This window comes from Bos indicus, chromosome 17, assembly GCF_029378745.1.
Source record: "Bos indicus isolate NIAB-ARS_2022 breed Sahiwal x Tharparkar chromosome 17, NIAB-ARS_B.indTharparkar_mat_pri_1.0, whole genome shotgun sequence".
Classification (NCBI taxonomy): domain Eukaryota; kingdom Metazoa; phylum Chordata; class Mammalia; order Artiodactyla; family Bovidae; genus Bos; species Bos indicus.
Window position 1 is genome coordinate 35,139,534 of NC_091776.1, and position 18,559 is coordinate 35,158,092.

General features: G+C 38.2%; 1 protein-coding gene and 1 long non-coding RNA gene across 3 annotated transcripts in view; one reads left to right on the top strand and one right to left on the bottom strand.

Annotated features, from left to right (window-relative positions):
* Nucleotides 1–268: 268 nt before the first annotated feature.
* LOC139176708 (uncharacterized) overlaps nucleotides 269–18,559 on the bottom strand; it is a 195,732-nt gene continuing 177,441 nt past the window's right edge. For both annotated transcript variants that reach the window (XR_011561120.1, XR_011561119.1), the window contains 5 exons: nucleotides 14,786–14,854; nucleotides 12,396–12,588; nucleotides 8,657–8,850; nucleotides 8,253–8,306; nucleotides 269–3,623 (listed from right to left, as the gene is read on the bottom strand). This is a non-coding gene — a long non-coding RNA (uncharacterized lncRNA). The remainder of the gene's footprint in view (nucleotides 3,624–8,252; nucleotides 8,307–8,656; nucleotides 8,851–12,395; nucleotides 12,589–14,785; nucleotides 14,855–18,559) is intronic.
* On the top strand, nucleotides 7,554–17,723 carry IL21 (interleukin 21). Its single transcript, XM_019977155.2, has 5 exons — nucleotides 7,554–7,887; nucleotides 7,996–8,031; nucleotides 12,672–12,827; nucleotides 14,667–14,744; nucleotides 14,835–17,723. The coding sequence occupies exons 1-5, from the start codon at nucleotides 7,720–7,722 to the stop codon at nucleotides 14,856–14,858; spliced, it is 462 nt and encodes a 153-aa protein (XP_019832714.1). The 5' UTR covers nucleotides 7,554–7,719; the 3' UTR covers nucleotides 14,859–17,723.

Consider the following 18,559-nt stretch of genomic DNA (forward strand, 5'->3'; position numbering starts at 1 on the left):
GACCATATATATATTATTCATACTCTCAAAAAAGTATATAGCTAGCTTTATGATGAATTAAATGTGGATTCATTTAAAAGTACTTCTGATTCAAATGTATTCTTTTTAATGGCTGAGTAATACTCCATTGTGTATATGTATCATGCTTTCTTACCCATTCATCTGCTGATGGACATCTAGGTTGCTTCCATGTCCTGGCTATTATAAACAGTGCTGTGATGAACATTGGGGTACACGTGTCTCTTTCAATTCTAGTTTCCTTGGAGGGAAGTAAGCCAGAAAGAAAAACACCAATACAGTATACTAATGAATGTATATGGAATTTAGAAAGATGGTAATGATAACCCTGTATGGGAGACAGCAAAAGAAACACAGATGCATAAAACAGTCTTTTGGACTCTGTGGGAGAGGGCGAGGGTGGGATGATTTGGGAGAATGGCATTGAATCATGTATATTATCATATGTGAAACAAATAACCAGTCCAGGTTCCATGCATGATACAGAATGCTCGGGGCCAGTGCACTGGGATGACCCAGAGGGATGGTATGGGGAGGGAGGTGGGAGAGGGGTTCAGGAAGTGGAACACGTGTACACCTGTGGTAGATTCATGTCAATGTATAGCAAAACCAATACAATATTGTAAAGTAATTAGCCTCCAATTAAAATAAATAAATTTATATCAATTAAAAAAAAAGGCAGCCAGTAATCTCCTAGTAAGGATTTTGGATATCAATAAAAACATATTGGAAAAAAAAATAGAAGTACTCCTGAAATCAGTGACTCTTTGGCATTAGAATTCTTCAAGCTAAGACTAAACCAATTTCAATCACTTATTATTATAGAAGGTGAGGTATTTTTGATATCAAATAGGAGCTTATGTCATAAAACGTAAGATTCTAAGATCCAGTAACATAAAAACAAAATCTCTGTATGGCAAAGACACCATGGAGAAAATAATTTAAACATGTTTAACTTATCTTTAAGAGAGAAAGAGCCCTTATAGGTGAGAAACAACCCAATATATGGACAAAGAATATGAACAAGGCTTTTCACAGAAGAAAACAAAAAACACTGATATCAAAGATACGAAATATGCCAAACTTAACTTATTGATCAAAGAAAGGCAAACCAACGGTAGGATACTAATTTTTTTTTTTTGCCTTAGCATAATGGCAAACATTTAAAATATTCACAATACAAAGTGTGAGAATGGAGGGGGAAAGGAAACTGTATTGTCAGTGGGAGTGCAAACTGCTTTGACATGTTGGAAGGCAACTTGATAGTTCCTGTCAAATTTTTAAAAGGATATAATATTTCCACTCAGAAAGTGAAATGTGGGATATGTATCTAAAAGAAATATAGTTCACATATGCTATAGACATAGAGGTTTAAGGATATTCATTGCAGCGCTGTTTGTAGGAAATAAAAATTGGAAATAATCTAAATGCCTATCACCAGGGTTATGAATAAATAAATTATAATATAGCCATACAATGGAATATTAACCTTCTATGTAAAAATATAGCCCTGTGTGAGACTACTGCATGGATCACTGTCCCTGACATATTGTTGAGTTAAAAAGAAAAGTTGTAGAATATGTATGCTGTGCTTAGTCACTCAGTCGTGTCCGACTCTCTGCAACTCCAAGGACTGTAGCCCACCAGGCTCCTCTGTCCATGGGGTTCTCCAGGCAAGAGTACTGGCATGGACTGCCAAGCTCTCCTCCAGGGGATCTTCCTGAGGGATCAAACCCAGGTCTCCCACATTGCAGGCAGATTCTTGGCCGTCTGAGCCACCAGGGGTGCCCAGAATATGTATGATAAGATTAAATTTTTATGTAAAAAAAGAGCGTGTTTTTCCTGTCTATATCTTTGTTTCTTTTTCTATTCTTCTCTGCTGCTGCTGCTGCTAAGTCGCTTCAGTCGTGTCCGACTCTGTGCGACCCCACAGACAGCAGCCCACCAGGCTCCCCCGTCCCTGGGATTCTCCAGGCAAGAACACTGGAGTGGGTTGCCATTTCCTTCTCCAATGTTCTCTATCTCCATCTAAAATTCTAATTCCTTCAATATGTACGTTTACATCTATGCCTCTATATGTTCTAAGTACATAGGTAAAGAATATACGGTACTTCATAAATTCTCAACAGTTCACCTAGAAAGTGAAAATTAGGGAAAAAAAGGGAGCAATTTTATCTTATTGTATTTATTTAGAAAAAGGAAGCAATTTTAAATTTTGCTTTTTGCTTTACACAATTATGTGTATTTGAATTCTTTGTTTTATGATACACATGTATTACTTTTGTAAATACAAAGATTAAAAGTAATAATTTTCCCCAAGTGTTCCTCAGCCCTAGAAACAGAAATGGCTGTTCAGAATGAGTGAGACATTCAGCCTTCAGACTCCTTTCTCTGATATCCCGACACTGCCCCTTGGAGGATGTGGGGAGAAGGTTCCTATGAATGAGAAACTCACCAGACACCTTAGGAAGAGGACACACTGACAGCAAAGGCCAATGTTGTATTTCTTTATTTTCATGACTGTGTGTTGGGAGATGCAGGGTCAAGACAAATGTTTGTAGCCACTTCTCACCCTCGGGAAGGAAACAGGTGCAGGTCTTGAGTCCAAAGACAGTAGCATTCGTTTGATCAGAGCTGTTGGACAGGAGGCTAGGGAGGCTGGTGGAACTGTCATATCTCGTGTGGCATCAGGATGGAACTTGGTTGAATGGTATGGATCTTCTGATTCTTTTTCTCCATACTTTGTGCCTGATGGTCATGGAATGATGGACATGTGATCTGTAGCCTCACTGATGGGTGTCACGGTCGCCTAAGGATAAGCCATCTACCTTTGGCCTATAGAGTGGCACCTGTTACAATAATGTCTGTAACTCTAAATACCAGAGACTGCCCTTGGCAGAGTTTGTCTGGCAGGATATCTAAGTCTACCCATGAAAGGCCAAGGCAAGTGAAAGCAGAAAGGGAATACTTGACACCCAGTGGTCACAAGGAAGAGCTGTGCAGACAGGGCAAGAGAGCTGGGCACAAGGAGTAACCAGTGCCATCTCAGGCCTAGCACATCTCTCCCAGGCAAAACTGTGACCTAACTTCACTCACTTCATACTTCAACCCCTCCTTCCCTTTATTCCTCTCACCCCCAGCCTGCTCTCCTTGGCTGGAAGCTTTCCTTCAGTGCCCTGGCCTCCTTCCTATCCTGAGCAGGTGGTCTATGAGCATAGTCCATTCAAGAAAATTCTTGAAATGTGTCTGTGAATCCTCTTGGGTGGGTGACTAAAGTTTCATGCTTTCATGGTGATGACCTGGGTTATATTCCTGGGAAGAGTACATGTAGCAGAATCCACCACCTCACTCCAAGGTGCTAAATAACCATGGAAGGAAGTGAAAGTAGTGGGCTTGTCACACAAGTGTGGCTTCAGCCAGGTTGTTGCCCCTTCACTAATCCTGCCACACCAGCAGCTGCCACTTTTCTGCATAGTGCTGTGCGGGTGCTGAAGAAGCATGGGTCCGCACTGCCCTTCACAGAAGCCTCTGAGCCTAGAAAATAAAAGAAGCAGCTGCCTGACATTTCCTTGGAGAAGCAGATGAAATTTAAGGTTTTCTTCTTCCTACAAACATAAACACAAAAATTTGCACACAATTTCAGAAGGCTCACGGAGGCCAAGCTGTGCTCCCCTGCACTAATGGGAAAGGGCCAGGGAGGAGCTGCCCCACCAGGGTTTTAAAAATCTGAGCTCAGATAAAACGTGTGAGTCACTCGGTTGTGTCCACTCCTTGCGACCCCATGGACTGTAGCCTGCCAGGCTCCCCTGTCCGTGGAATTCTCCAGGCAAGAATACTGGAGTGGGTTGCCATTTCCTTCTCTAGGGGATCTTCCTGACCCAGGGGTTGAATCCAGGTCTCCTGTATTGCAAGCAGATTCTTTACTATCTGAGCCACTAGGGAGGCTGAGCTCAGATAGGATATGTGTAAAAATGAGAAAGAAAGAATTTGTTTTTCATTCTTTCTCCTTTCTTCCATCATCCCCATTTTCTCTCCCTCCTTAGGAATAAATCCTTGATCCTAGCCTTGCTCTTCATCTGGACGTAACTAGATGCTGTTGAGACTTAGTGTGACATTTTCAGATAAAATACAGTCAGTTCTGCTATAATGTGACATACACTTTTCTAAAAACCAAGTGCACTATATAAAATCACACAATAAACACCACAGAACTTATGGGGGAAATAGGATTAAGGGCATAACACTGAAATTCCGTCAGTGATAAAAGATGACAGGAACCTAATGAAGAAAGACATCAGTCTTACACATGTTAAATGGTTAAGAAACACATAAATACTATAATAAATATGGCATTTTGCCTAGGAAAAGACCTGAAGTTTGTTCATGGAGGTGAGCGCAGGAAGAGTCAAAGCTACAAACTATTGAGAAATGGCAGCAGAGGCTTCCCAGGATGGAAAGCTGTTTAAACACCAGATATGGACAGTTAGCTGGTGAGTGTTTGAGGTGTGTATGCATTTTGTATATTCCTAAATGGCCCAGTTCAGCCGGATTCTGCATTTGCCTAGCATTTCTTGCAGACAAAAATCACATATGAGGAAACACAAAATTCTGGTTATACTCAAATTGTGCCCTGGTATATTTGTCACAGTGAGATAAATTCACATTTTCAATACAAATATTACGGCAGGACTGACTGAATCTAAATAAAAAAAAGATTACAATCTAAAGAGTAAAAGGTCATTAAGACCGCAATGAAATGACGCTGTAAAAAGGTAGCAATAAGTTAGTATTTCTAAGCAGAGAATACGTAACTCAAGTAAATCTAAGTCTCTCTACTTCACTGTAAGGTCTGTCTCAACACAGTGATAAATTCTAGCACAATGCAAATTGGGCTCCATAGCTTTGAAACACACTGTTGCTCTTGAGTGAGCCCTCTCAGCACCAGGAAGAAGTTGTTAAAAGACACCCAGACTTCCTGGAAAGTCCTCATCGGACATTCTTCTCCCTTATATCCCATACCCAATGGTAGCAACACTAATCTTACTTGCCTCTCTTCTTTATGATTCCTGATCCCTTCTACCTGCACCCCAACAGCCCAGCAAACCAAATTCCAGCCTTTACTAGTTCTCTCTTAATCACCTTTTCCTTCCTTTCTCACCCCTTTTCCAAAAGTAAAAATTCCACACGTAGGTGTGTTACTTTCCTATTACTACTGTAACAAAGTACCACAAACTCAGTGGCTTAAAGCAACCCAAATTCATTATTTTACAGTTCTGAAGTCCAAAATGAGCTTAAAGGGGCTGAAATCATGGTGTTGGCCGCATTCCTTCTGGAGGTTCTAGGGAACAACCTGCTGTTTGTCTTTCCCAGCTTCAGGAGGTCTTTGGCTTCAAGCCCCATATCACTCTGACCTCTGCTTCTGTCATCACATTTTCCTTGACTCTGACCCACCCCCTCCAAACCCACCACTTCCTCTTATAAGGACCCTTGTGATTACGTTAGGTCACATGGATAATCCAGGAGAATCTTCCTCCCAAGATCCTTAATTTAATCACACATGTAAAGTCCCTTTGATTACCTTGATGGTAACATATGCACAGGTTCCAGGGATTAGGATGTGGACATCTTAGGGTACCCTTATTCAGCCTACCATACCAGCAGTGATATTCAAAATGCTCAACAACTGAAATGCTACTTAAAGTGGGGGATCTGACTCTCAGAAAGGTCTTAGGTCTTGATGTTGGAGTGGGACCATGCAGATTCTGGTATGCTGGCTGATGGACTGTGGAGGGCCAGGAGGTCTAGCGTGATGGCGAGGCACTCCAGAGTTGGGACAAGTGATTCTAAGCAGCACTAAAAACTTCAAAACTTTTTTATGGCAAATACAGCCACACCCATGCGTTTTTGCTGATCTACCTGTGCTCTTCCTTCCATGGATCAGCTTAGCTTCTCTAGGCTTTTATAAATTTTCCTCTCTACCCTCATCCATAATCAGCACACATATCTTCTGAGATTTTATTGTGTGATGTACTTGGCCCTTTTCCCCCTGAAATGTCTAGTTAAGCCTCATTACAACCCTATAATTAGATTCTATACTTATCTTCCTTTTGCAATAATATATCCAGGGTCATATGTACAACAATTAATATGTAACTCATTGTTAGGGCCTGGATCTGAATTCAAGCATTTTGCTTTAGAAATTGGGCTCTTAACCACTGTGGTTAGTATCTTCAAGGAGACTCATGTCTCTTTAACAGATAAAGAAAGCGTGAACAAAGCTGATGCAGGCAATGTTGAGATGCAAAGTGGCAACCCCAAGTCCAAATGCTGTTCGTGGGTTAATACATCAACCCTACCCTGTAGAATTTAATGATTATAGGAAGGACTTTTTGATCACACGGTAAGATTTTTATTACTCTGTAGGACCAAACCTGAATATTCTTGAATAGATATTCTATAGTATAAAGATTAAAAACAACCTTCAAAGCAAGTCCAAATTCCAATTTATCTTAGCCACATAACATTTTAGAAAAAAGTATAGCTGTAAGCATGTGATGAAATAGATGAAGAAATAAATGGATAAAAAAATCCATAGCCAAGAGTTTTATTGTAAGACCCAATTGACTGTGCTACAATACTACTTCCATGATTCTATAATATCATATTCAGCTTTCTCAAATGAGTAAAAAGTAGCAGGGACAGGAGAAGCTGCAGAGAGGAGGATGACAGAACCACTTGTGGACTTTGAGCCTTTCATTAATCTCTACCCGATCATAGTTAGAAATGTACTGTTCATACCCAGAGAAAATGATATCTAACAGAAATAAGTAACACTACTCAAAGAAAAAAAGAGTCGCAGATATTTTTGGATTTTGCTGTTTGAAATAAAATTTTGGTTGGAGAGGAATGAGTATTAGCTTTTTCATTCACTTAATTGTTGCATTATTTTTTAATGAAGGTAGAATGAGGTCTTGATTGGGGATGGAATAATATGTATAAATCAGATGGTTAAGTAGAGTGTTAGAGGCTGAAATTAATGTTACTTAAAGATGCTTGGGAGCAGAGCTGGAAGCAACTTCTACTTTAAACCATTTAACCTGATTAAGAAACTAAAATATTCTTGCTAATTTGGAAAATACACTTGATGTTTAAAATTTCCTAAAAGGTAGCTGTCCTCCTACCTTTATGATGGATTATTGGATGATCTCAGTCAAAAAGCCTAGTTATTACCATAAGAAAAAGTCCTGCAAGAAAGCACATGTTGCCACTTTACTCATTATTGAAGTGCCCTTATGACTGTCAGAGAAAACAGGTAAGATGCTAGGGGAGGCAGAGAGAGAGATCAAAGTGTTTTGTTTACTTCTTTGAAATCTTGTAGTACTGACTATTTACTGTGCATGCTTCTTGATTCATGCTGAAAATTGGAATTCACCCGTGTCTCTCTTTTTCCTGTCTAAGATGCAGATTGGGCACATTTTGTTAACTCCATCAATCCCTGCCCCCACGCATTAGCGCATGCACACGTATACCTAGCCAGTGGAAAAGAAAAAAGAGTTACTCACATTCATCCATTTTACAAAGATTTCCAGGCTGCAATGGGAGGGCTTTACCTCTCCCTGAAGGATGAATAAATAGGTAGCTTTTCTGACAACCTGTTCACAAACTGAAAACTGAGACCAAGGTCTTGCTCTACTGGCACTTATGAGATCCACTCCTGGCAACATGGAGAGAATAGTCATTTGCCTGATGGTCATCTTCTCTGGGACAGTGGCCCATAAGTCAAGCTCCCAAGGGCAAGATCGCCTCTTTATTAGACTGCGTCAACTTATAGACATTGTTGATCAGCTGAAAAACTATGTGAATGACTTGGTAAGGCCATAGTGGGCACAACCAAATTCAAATAATATTCTTCAGTTACTATGAAAGGAGCTTTTTGACTTATAAAAATAACTCAGAACTAATTTTCTTTTGCTCTAGGATCCTGAATTTCTGCCAGCTCCAGAAGATGTAAAGGTAAGACCAGTTGAATTTGTTTGTGAAAATGCATTTGATAAAAGTTTTTAAATCCAATTAAGGAAGCCATTAACATGATTATTTAGCAATAGACTTAATATCAATGAATTTTGTGGTTTAATAATTAGTTATTTAATAAATACATTTACTATATAGTTATTTCTGATTTGCCCAAATATTCTTTGATTTACTAACAAGCCAACCTATAAAACACTACATACCTTATATGATATATTTTTATCTTCAAGTATGTCTAAGAGTATTCCCAAGTAGTACTGTTGAGACAGAAAAACAAAACTAGAAAATAAATCTATATACTATGATCATTTTCTGAACAATGACCAAGTAATTACATTTTAAGAGTCTGTGCATAAAAGTTCTTGAGCCTTCTTTGTAAATCTATGAAACATAGACACAAATCATAGAAGCAGGATTCAGTTTTTGATAATTAGAAAGGAAGGGAGAAAGAAAGAAAGGGAGAAAGGAAGGAAGGGTAAAAGGGAGAGAGAGAAAGAAGGAATAAAAAGAGAAGGAAGGAAAGAAAGAAAGAGTAGATTACAGAACAGCATGGAGGAATACTGGTGTGGAAATCAAGGCTATTCTTTAGAATGTAATTGCCATATACCTTGGCCTGAATGGGTCTTGTCTTCCGCCTTTGGTGAGGTCTTTTGAAAGGACAATTTTCAACAACTCATCCCGTTCTCTTAAGCCATTTAAATCCATGAGGTCCCAGGAAGAAGAGGCGTAGCATGCAGTCCAAGAGTACTGTGTGCTGATCTTTCCCTTGGTAACTTCTATCTAGTCTTAATGTTTGGTATCCTGAGGATATAAACGCATTTGGGGGGAACAGTTTCACTGTCACAGAGCTTTAACTGCATAAATTAGAATAACTATAAAAGTACTACCAGTAATTAGGACACTACAAAGGGGAGACTTATGAAGATACATTGCAAAGAAAACAATTATCGTAAATGACTGTGTAAAAGTTTAGAAAGTGAATGAGTCACAACTATTGCTTTTCTCTAAAATTCACTCTCTGTCTCTGAACCTAACCACTCTCATTTACTAAGTCCTTTTCTAATAAGGAGCATCTAAAATGAAAGTAGCACATTCAGCTTATTGGAAAGACTTCTTCAAAAAGACTGTTTCTTAATGTCCTAGTTATCCAAACACGTATTTTGCAGCATCTCATGTCCTTTGTCTAACTGCTGTGGTTAGAGTCCTTTCTGGAGTTGCTTAGCTGCAGTCTGTGACTTGCAAAATAAAGATATCCCATTTTCTAACTTGAGTTGATCCAGTGGGTACTCTCTTTATATGCTTTGTTAAAGCAGATGTTTTTTATCTTATATCATAATGACAGGATTTTGTCTCAGTGACATTGTATCTATCTAATAATCAGATCAAGCAATGCTACTATGATACAAGTGAATAATGGTATAACTAAGATTTTTAAGCCATTCTGGCAGGCAAACCCAGGAGAGAAGAAAATAGATCAAGGTCATAGTAGCATTATATCAAGTTTTTTAGGACTTGCATCAAAGCAGAGTCTATATGAGATTTTAAAAGATTAAAAAGTTCAATGAAAATAAATTCATTAAAATGTTGCATATAAATGTTGACGGTGATTATCTAAGGCCTGGTGATTGCTAAGGCCTCACCAGGTATCTTTCTTTCTCTTTCTAATTATATAACCAGTGGTGCTCATCTGGTGGTGACTTTGCCCTCTGAGAACATTTGGCATTTTCTGGAAAACTTTCTGGTTGCCACAGTTGTGTGTGTGGAGGTTTCTATTGGCATCTAGTAGGTAGAGGCCAGGGATGCTACTAAACATTCTAGAATGCACAGGACAGCCCTAACAACAAAGAATTATCCATCCCTAAATGTCAACAGTGCTACTACTGAAAAACCCTGATAGAAACCTAGCTTGTAAGCTGGACAAAGGTAATTTTACCCCATTGGCAAAACTTCCTAGTGTGAATGGCCAGGGCTTTCTTTGGAAAAAAACTACACAGGTCAAAAGGAAACTGTAAGGAGGCAAGTATTTTCAAATACTCAATTGCAATCAGCAAAGCCAAGTGCACCTACTTGCAAAAGCAGCACTTGACTGTTCTCTGGCTAAAGAGTGGTTACTCTCGCTTTTGATTTCCTTACTGCTTCCTCTATTCTGCAAAACTAATGCTTCCAGGTGTTAAAGGATGAGGGAAGCAAAGCCTTGCCTCTGAGTCTGCAAGGCACAGCAAAGGAAAGCAGTGGCTCTGCTCCCAGATGGTGGTGCTGCACATGAACTCAGGGTCATCCTGATTGACAGGGCACCTGCAGCAGCTTGAATCAAGATTAACCTCTCTACTCCCTGCCTCAATGCATCCTTAAAGCAGTTAGCAGGGCAGCTTCTCTGCTTCTTTTCCTGTTTGAGGCTGCCTTTGGTGTGCATCTGAAGCCGAATCCAGCAGCTGTTTGTCCTGGACCACAGATTGCCAGGGACAGCTGTGCTGCTTGCAGAAAGCACAACGCAAAATTCCACTGTGTACTGACACAGGTGAGCAAGGAAGCGCGGTAGAGAGAGCACAGCTGCATCAGTAGGAGCATCGGCGTCCAGATGCCATTCAGAGGCATTCAGAAAGGCTTTCTCAGGTGCAAAATCTTTGCTCACTTGTCTTGACCACTCTTGGCAATACTGTCTTGAAGGAGTTCATTTCGTAGGCCCCTACACTTCTTTGGAACCTAATTTTCTTTCAACATACACATGTTAATGTTAACTCAGCAAAATGGGCCTCTGTGAGAAATGCTGGTTTCTCAGATCATCACGGATGAAGCAGTTAGTGTTTTCAGTTTCAGCTGGAAAATTTACCTCTTTAAATATGAATATTATTTTTTTCCAGTAAGTTAAGCCGGTTGTGGTCAAAAAGAAGAGAAAAGAAAAAACTTCAACAAACATGAACATGTGGTTTTCAAGGAAAAAAAAGTGCTATAATTAACATTTATAAATAGTTTCTATTAAATAAGCATTTTGGCAAACATATGTAAAGGACATTATTTCACCCTTATGACAGGCAAGCAGCTCTGATATAAGGAAACCAGATAAGCTGGTTTTCGGCTTGTGGCTACGTATGCAAAGCAAATCTGACGGGGTTGTGTCTTAAAGGTGCATGATATTAACCAACATTCATATTGGGTAAGCATATAGGCTGGAAAATGCAAAGCAGGCCAGATGCTATTTTCAGCTGATTGTCCATGGGAAGATTCAGGTAATATTGTTGTATATATGATGGGCCTTGTAGGAACTGAGAGAAGTTGTAGCTTCTGGATACATGGCAGTAGCTTCATGCACATTGGTGAAATGAAGATATAGCAACTTTGTCGGGGGTGGGGGAGACCAGCATCATATACAGACATTTGCTGAAAGAAAAAATTAACCTGAATACAAGTTCTCAGATCAGTGTGAAAATGATTCCACCAAGTCAGTATACATTGTGTTCTTCCAGTAAATTCCACTTCACTTTCAGTTCAATTTCTAAGATTCTGATTTATTCACTAGCCACTGGTTATTTGACTAAACCAAGAATCAACTTTTTGATCCATGATCTGCCCAATTCCCCATGCTCTGAGACATTACTCTTACTTTATAAGGGACAGTCTTCCCTCCCTTGTGGGTGTGGGGGTGGAGAGGGCACATCTCAAATTCTATTTCTCAACCACTTGATTCAGGCAGATCCCACCGTGACTGACTTGAAAGTGTGAATGGGATTTTAGAAAAGTCACACATGGTCTACGGCAGGTGGACTCTATCTTAGATGTGGAATGTACCATCTGAGGTAGGCACCCACTTCATTTCCCCAAAGGAGGGGTTTTAAACTCACTTAATTAATTTGTCCACTCTGCAAATATTTGTTGAGCATTTACTAGCATTCACTATGCCAGGCATTGTACAGGAAAGGTGTTGTTCAAGACATATATGTCACTATTAGAAACTCCTATGTACATTGAAGACAGACAAATGAAACAATTTTTAATCAGACTACCATAGCATAGGGGCTTCCCTGGTGGCTCAGATGGTAAAGAATTTGTCTGTAATGCAGGAGACCCAGGTTTGATTCCTGAGTTGGGAAGATCCCCTAGAGAAGGAAATGGCAACCACTCCAGTATTCTTGCCTGGAGAATTCCACGGACAGAGGAGCCTGGTGGGCTACAGTCCATGGGGTCACAAAGAGTCAGACATGACTGAATGACTAACACACCATAGCATAATTCACCCAAAGCTGCCACAAGCCATAATGTAACTCTTACAGTGTCACAATTTTTAAAGTGTGTTCTACAACCAAACTAACCCTCCCAGAAACACCAAGAGTTCTGCCCAATACTCAAACCTCAAAATGACATTAGGAAGATAGAACTGTGGCAAAGTGAGGCTCCATCTTCTTGTCTGTGAGACAGGGAAGCATCCTCTCGCCCCTAACATGGGGGAATTTCACATGATAAGAGTTTCCTCTTCAGCCCAAAGATTAAGTAGGACAAGAATCATTCCTCATTTGTCTGCTGAAATGAATGTGATCCAAGGCACTGCAGGAAAAAAGGATTGGGAAGGTAATTTTTACTTTCTGAATTACTTTCATTAACCTGCACACAAATAATTTCTCTTTCAGAGACACTGTGAGCGGTCAGCTTTTTCATGTTTTCAGAAGGTTCAACTAAAGTCAGCAAATAATGGAGACAACGAAAAGATAATCAACATATTAACTAAACAGCTGAAGAGGAAACTACCTGCCACAAATGCAGGGAGAAGACAGAAACATGAAGTAGTAAGATGTCGTTTGTCATCTATCTTATTTGTACTTATTAACTATATCTATTACTTTACACAATTTCACACACACACACACACACACACACGCATACACACGCAGCCAGAGCCTCCAGTGCCTTCCTTCCAGTTACATGTTACACCTTATCATATAGAGTGTTTTGAGAAGTGAAATCACCTCTTTTTAGTCCACAGACCTGAAAGTACTAACAGCCAATTAGAACTTGCTAATGGTCTCTGGTAGCTGAAATAAGTTAATATAGCTTTCTGAGGTGAGGAAGTCATTAGGCAGAGGATCCAATTGTGACTTAAGAATTAAAATATATTCTCCTCTCATTATATGATCACATATAACTTGCAATTTTATTAATAAGAGCTAGACCCTAGCTTTCCTACAAGAAAAGAGATAGCCTTCAAGACACCAGGATAAATCTCAATCTCTGCCTTCCTCTTTTAAAGAATATTACCATCCTATATAATTGCAGAGTCAGTGCTACATTTAAAGTGATAGACCCCATTATTTGGTTAGGGAATTTCAATATTCCCTACTTTTTGGGGTCCTGAGATCCTTTTGTATATTTCCTCATATGCCAACTCATGAGCAATGCTGATAATCTCATGAGTAATTCAAGCACTAATCAAAACCAGTGGATGAACACATAAGATAAATTACTAGAATTTTTTTTCTTTCCCTCTTCTAGGGGATTGCACGTGTGAGCAAATGAACTCTTAATTACAGTATCAAAATGATTTTTATTTCCTTTGATTGCTTGGCAAGGTTAGAATGTGAAAAGTATCTCTCCAAAACTTTTCTCAGGAAGACAAGCGCTGAGCCTGTCTCTGAAACAAATATCAAAGAAACAAAACGGTAGTACTGGCACTGAACTTAGAGCTACCCAGTGAAGCACCTTCATCTGAATGATGGGAAAGGAGACCAAGGACGTTAAGTGACTTGTCCCAAGCCCCACACATACTAAGGGCCAGAATGAGAATTAGAACTTAAATCTCTTATCTTTCAAATATCTCATACCACAACATCAAACTGGCATTAGAGATGCTCAATGGCAAGCAATGGTCTGGTGTCTGGTATTCCAATAGGAATAGGATAAAAAACATAAAAAAGATGTTTTTTAAAAAGAAATATAAGTGGGCAATACACATATAAAGGATTGTTTAATCTCCTCATGAACAAATAAATGCAAGTTAAGAAAAGAAATCCTATTTTTTCCAATTAAAAAATTTTAACAATGCCCAATAATGGTAAGAATATTCTATATGAATAGAGATAAAATAGTTTAATAATGTACTTTAAAAGCCTTAAAATATTTTATCCTTTTAACTTATTAATTCTACTTTTAGTAGTTTATTAAATAAAATAAAGTATATGAAAAATTACTCAGAGATGTTCACTGCAGCACTGTATACAATAGTGAAAAGTTAGGAGTAATTTATGTGTCCAAAAATAGTAACACTTCAATTCTATGTATGAATACAAAGCAACCATTATGGGGTATATTTTTGAAGAATATTTAATATGTAGAAAATGCTTGTGATATGTTAAGTGTAAAAAAGGCAAATTAATAACCAGTGTAAACATAAATGTGAAGAAAAAAATTACCAGGACACATATCAAAATATTGCAGTTATTATCTCTGAGATTAGGATGTCAAGTGATTTTTCTCATTGTTATTTTCTGAACTATTTCATGCATTTCTCAAATTTTTTTCAGTGCACATGATTTATATCTCTAATTGGAAAACATAAAATTTGAATGAACATTTTATTTATATAGGAAAAACGTTTTAGAGAAAATTATTATTCTTTCATTGATTTCTAGACATGTCCTTCTTGTGATTCTTATGAGAAAAAACCACCCAAGGAATACCTAGAAAGACTGAAATCACTCATCCAAAAGGTATATAACAAATTACATTTGATTTTCTATTTCATCCTTACCCAGATGGCGTCTTAAGTTGAGGTTACTCATGATATTCTATTTTCACAGATGATTCATCAGCATCTGTCCTAGAACACATGGGATATGAAGGTTCCTGAAGATCTCACTTGAAGCCAGACACTATATTGCATACTTTAACACAGCCATTAAACTCACTTCTTGGTATTCCAAGTGGACAAGTACAATGTATAAGTGATGGGGGGAACACTCAGATGTGTGTTCAAGGTCAGGATTATTTCTCCAAAATCACTATGCAGTACTTCGGTTTGATCTACATGCTCTGTTTAGTCAACTTGAAAAAATTTTCTACTCAATTTGAGTCTGATTTCTTATGTTATAGATTTCTATGGCTTCTAAAGTTTTTACTTTATCTTACTGCTCACCTATGACACTTCTTGGAGAAGCTTAAAAATTTTAACCAAAAATTCAGTTTGGGAATTTGTTGATCTTATATTAACCTTGATCTTGATTGCAAAAATAATGAGGTTTCTGATGATCAGAACTTAAAAGGTGTAATACCTTAACTCAATCTGAAAAATACAGAAGCATAGGGTGAAAATAAAAGTTGAAGCCTTTGTACTTTTAAGTGTTTAAAATCGATATCTGACTGTTTAAAATAGATATCTGAAGAGGTTTTTTTTTTTTTTAAATCTCAGAATGTCTAACATATAAATATATGATTTATTTATGTACTTGGGGGATAGCTTTACCCGATGGCTCCCAAAGTTTTGACTTCTTCATTGGAATCTGTCAAAAATATTTTAATACTATACATATGAATGTATTTACGGGATAGACTCTTCTGGACTTTTTCCCTCTAAATGAGTATAATAGTACCTTCCCCAACTCAAGTCCCTTTATAAGTTAACATTCTAAGCCTTTGGAAATGGCAATTAAAATCGGACATACGTTAGATGGTCTTCTGGAACTAAACAGAATTTTAAAAAATCTTGTAGCTCACTTCTTAAATTGTTATAAAGACTATATGGGAGTGAGCTTATAATACCAAATGTTTGTTTCCTTCTTCTTTTCTTTCTGCTTTTTAAACAGACAGACATTTTGTGTTTGTATGCTCTGCATAAGGCAAATTCAGTCACCTATACAAAGTTGAGATCAGAAGACAAATCAGGAGTCCAGGACTCCTAGTAGAAAACAGACTTTTGCATAAGCATTCCAATCTTTACTATCAGTCATGGGTAGTGAAAACAAGCAACCTGCTCTAACTGCCATTTCATATCAAGTCCAACAGTTTATTTAAATATAAAGTTAAAAACGCTAGAAAAATTTTCACTAGAATGTTATAAGCTATTTGAAAATCTCTTATTGTTAAAGTAGCTGTGAGTGTGCAAGAGGACATTGTATGGAAAATGCTTTACACTCTTAAGAAGAAAATGATCTACTTAAAAATATTTTTTGGACAAGTATAGATAATTTATGGTTCTAAAATGTATGTTAGGAATCCTTATTTCATCAACTCTCAATGAGATGTGTGATCATCAGAAACAGGGTGTTCTGTTTTAAATTTTTAAAATGTTATTACAAAGAAATCATATGCATTGTGATCATAATACGCATGTAAAGCCTGCCTCAGCATCAGGCCAGGTTGTTGGGAAACAGTGGAAAGTGTTAGCATGAATTTGACTTGGGAAAGATGGAGTCCTTATTTCTAATTTCTGGCTTTATAGTTGTTGGTTTCTTTGACACTGTGATTTTATATTTAAAACAATGTATTTATTTTGGTGTGTTTACTGTTAAAAATCTCTGCTTTAATCCTTTTGACCAGAAATTCTACCTTAAAAGCAAAAATAATTTAATGGGGCGAGTTTTAAACTGAGTTTAAAGAGTCAGGTAAAGATCCTGGCAACATTCCAAGGAAAGCAGTGCATCAGAATATACAAGATGAAGAAGTGAGACTCAAACTGCTCCATCTTCACTACTCTGTGTCCAAGACCAGCCCTCCAAAAGGATCTGGGGCTGACCTGTCACAATTGCTGTTCACCTATGGATGGTGGTACAGGAGACCTGAAATCTCACTGGATATGAAGTTATGGTCACTTGCTTAAATTGTTTTGGTTCCCATCTCTTTATCTGTACAATGAGGGTGTTGGACTTAGTCTCTAAGGAATATTCTATCTTTTTTGAGCTTTATATGTCTCTGAGTCTCTAAAGTTCTGGATACTCTCACAGGAACATCTGACCACAACTCTGAGTAAAACTTTCTACTGAACCGATCATTTGTTCAACATTATTTCAACAGCGTTTTTAGCAACACTTGCTGTAGGAACAAGGGATATGTTTCAAAAAAAAAAAAAAAACTGGGAAAGAAGGAAAAAAGAAGGGAGAAAGAAAGAAGGCAGGAAGAAAAAAGAAAGGTTTCTCTAGGTCATGGGGGTTCAGGGAAAATTAATCATGACTTTTACTATTTTAGCTGAAAGTGTCTTCTTTGGACACATAAAATTATAGCATTATTATTCTATATTATTGCTCTGTTGTATTATTACATTTGCATCTGAAAATTTAGCTTTAATATGAATTATGTACTTTATAATTTAATGATTATTTATTATATATTTGGTTTTAAATGTTTATGTTCATGGCTTCTTATTTAAGACCTGGTCATATTAAATACTACCCAGTCAGTACAACTGTCTTTTGTGATTCCCTGGAAACCTGTAATTTAAGTTTCAGTAGAAAATAAAAGATGATCCTTAGTTTCTGAGAGCATGACGTTTTTACACGTATGTAATAAAGACAATCTTTTCTCCTTACATACTTTCACTGAAATAGGACTTTCTACTTCCTGTCCCTACTTCAGGGACACCACTTCCTGTGCAGCTCTCCAAGAGCAATTGAAGATATCCTTCCTAACGCCTATTGCATGCATATTCTTGCACAAAACTCATTTCTCCTTTGAAGTTTGTCCCATCTAGCTTTGCTGTCCCCTTACTTTTTATTGATGATTGTCAACTCCTGAACACTCCTCCATGTTCACCGAGGACTCAGGCATGTTCTGTTCCTGAATCAAATTTATTCCATCACCCGGGGTGACTTCAGTGACCATAAGGAGGATTCCACCAACACTATAGCTTCCCAGAAACTTGAGTACCTCAGTTTCAAACACGGGCATCTTTTACTCTATCATCAGATCATTCCCATGGCCAGGTACCAGACTATATAGCACTTGGAACCAGTCTCTGTCTGAAATCTTTATATATAAAACTCCATCACCTACTAGTCTCTTTGCTTTCAAACTGCCCTCCTTCTACTAATGTGTCCTGAGACTTAACATGATAGCCAGGCCTTCACCCTATTGATTCTCTCAGCTTATTTGTTCCCCTCTTTTCCCACTGAACCTGGGCCCCTGTCAAACCCTTGAACTTCAGACCCAGCAGCACACACGATCTCATTCTTCTCAAGGACCTGCCTACAAACTCCCTACCTAGATGTCTGTCTTGCTTCCCTAATCCAGCTTCAGACAGTGGCTCTGGCCCCTTACCTTTGGAGACCCTCATAAACTCCCCTATTTGGCTTACTGAAGTCACTTCTCCACTTCACTTTCAGCTCGAAACATTCACCTGCTTTCAGCGTCTACCTCCATCTACTCTGTGGGCATGGCCTCACCTCATGTGGAAAAGGGAGGTTTGGGTATTCATGTAAAGTCAAGCTCACTCAAAGAGTAGTCTACCCATGTGTCTAGAAATCTCATCTCCTATCCACTTCAAACCATTATCATCTGATTTCTACCCAAACCACACATTACCAGTGTATCATTA

Excerpts from the sequence above, each read along its gene's own strand:
- IL21 (XM_019977155.2), top strand. The coding sequence starts at position 7,720 with ATGAGATCCACTCCTGGCAACATGGAGAGAATAGTCATTTGCCTGATG. Across the intron at positions 8,032-12,671 it reads CAGCTCCAGAAGATGTAAAG|AGACACTGTGAGCGGTCAGC; the intron begins GTAAGACCAGTT and ends TTTCTCTTTCAG. Across the intron at positions 14,745-14,834 it reads TGAAATCACTCATCCAAAAG|ATGATTCATCAGCATCTGTC; the intron begins GTATATAACAAA and ends CTATTTTCACAG.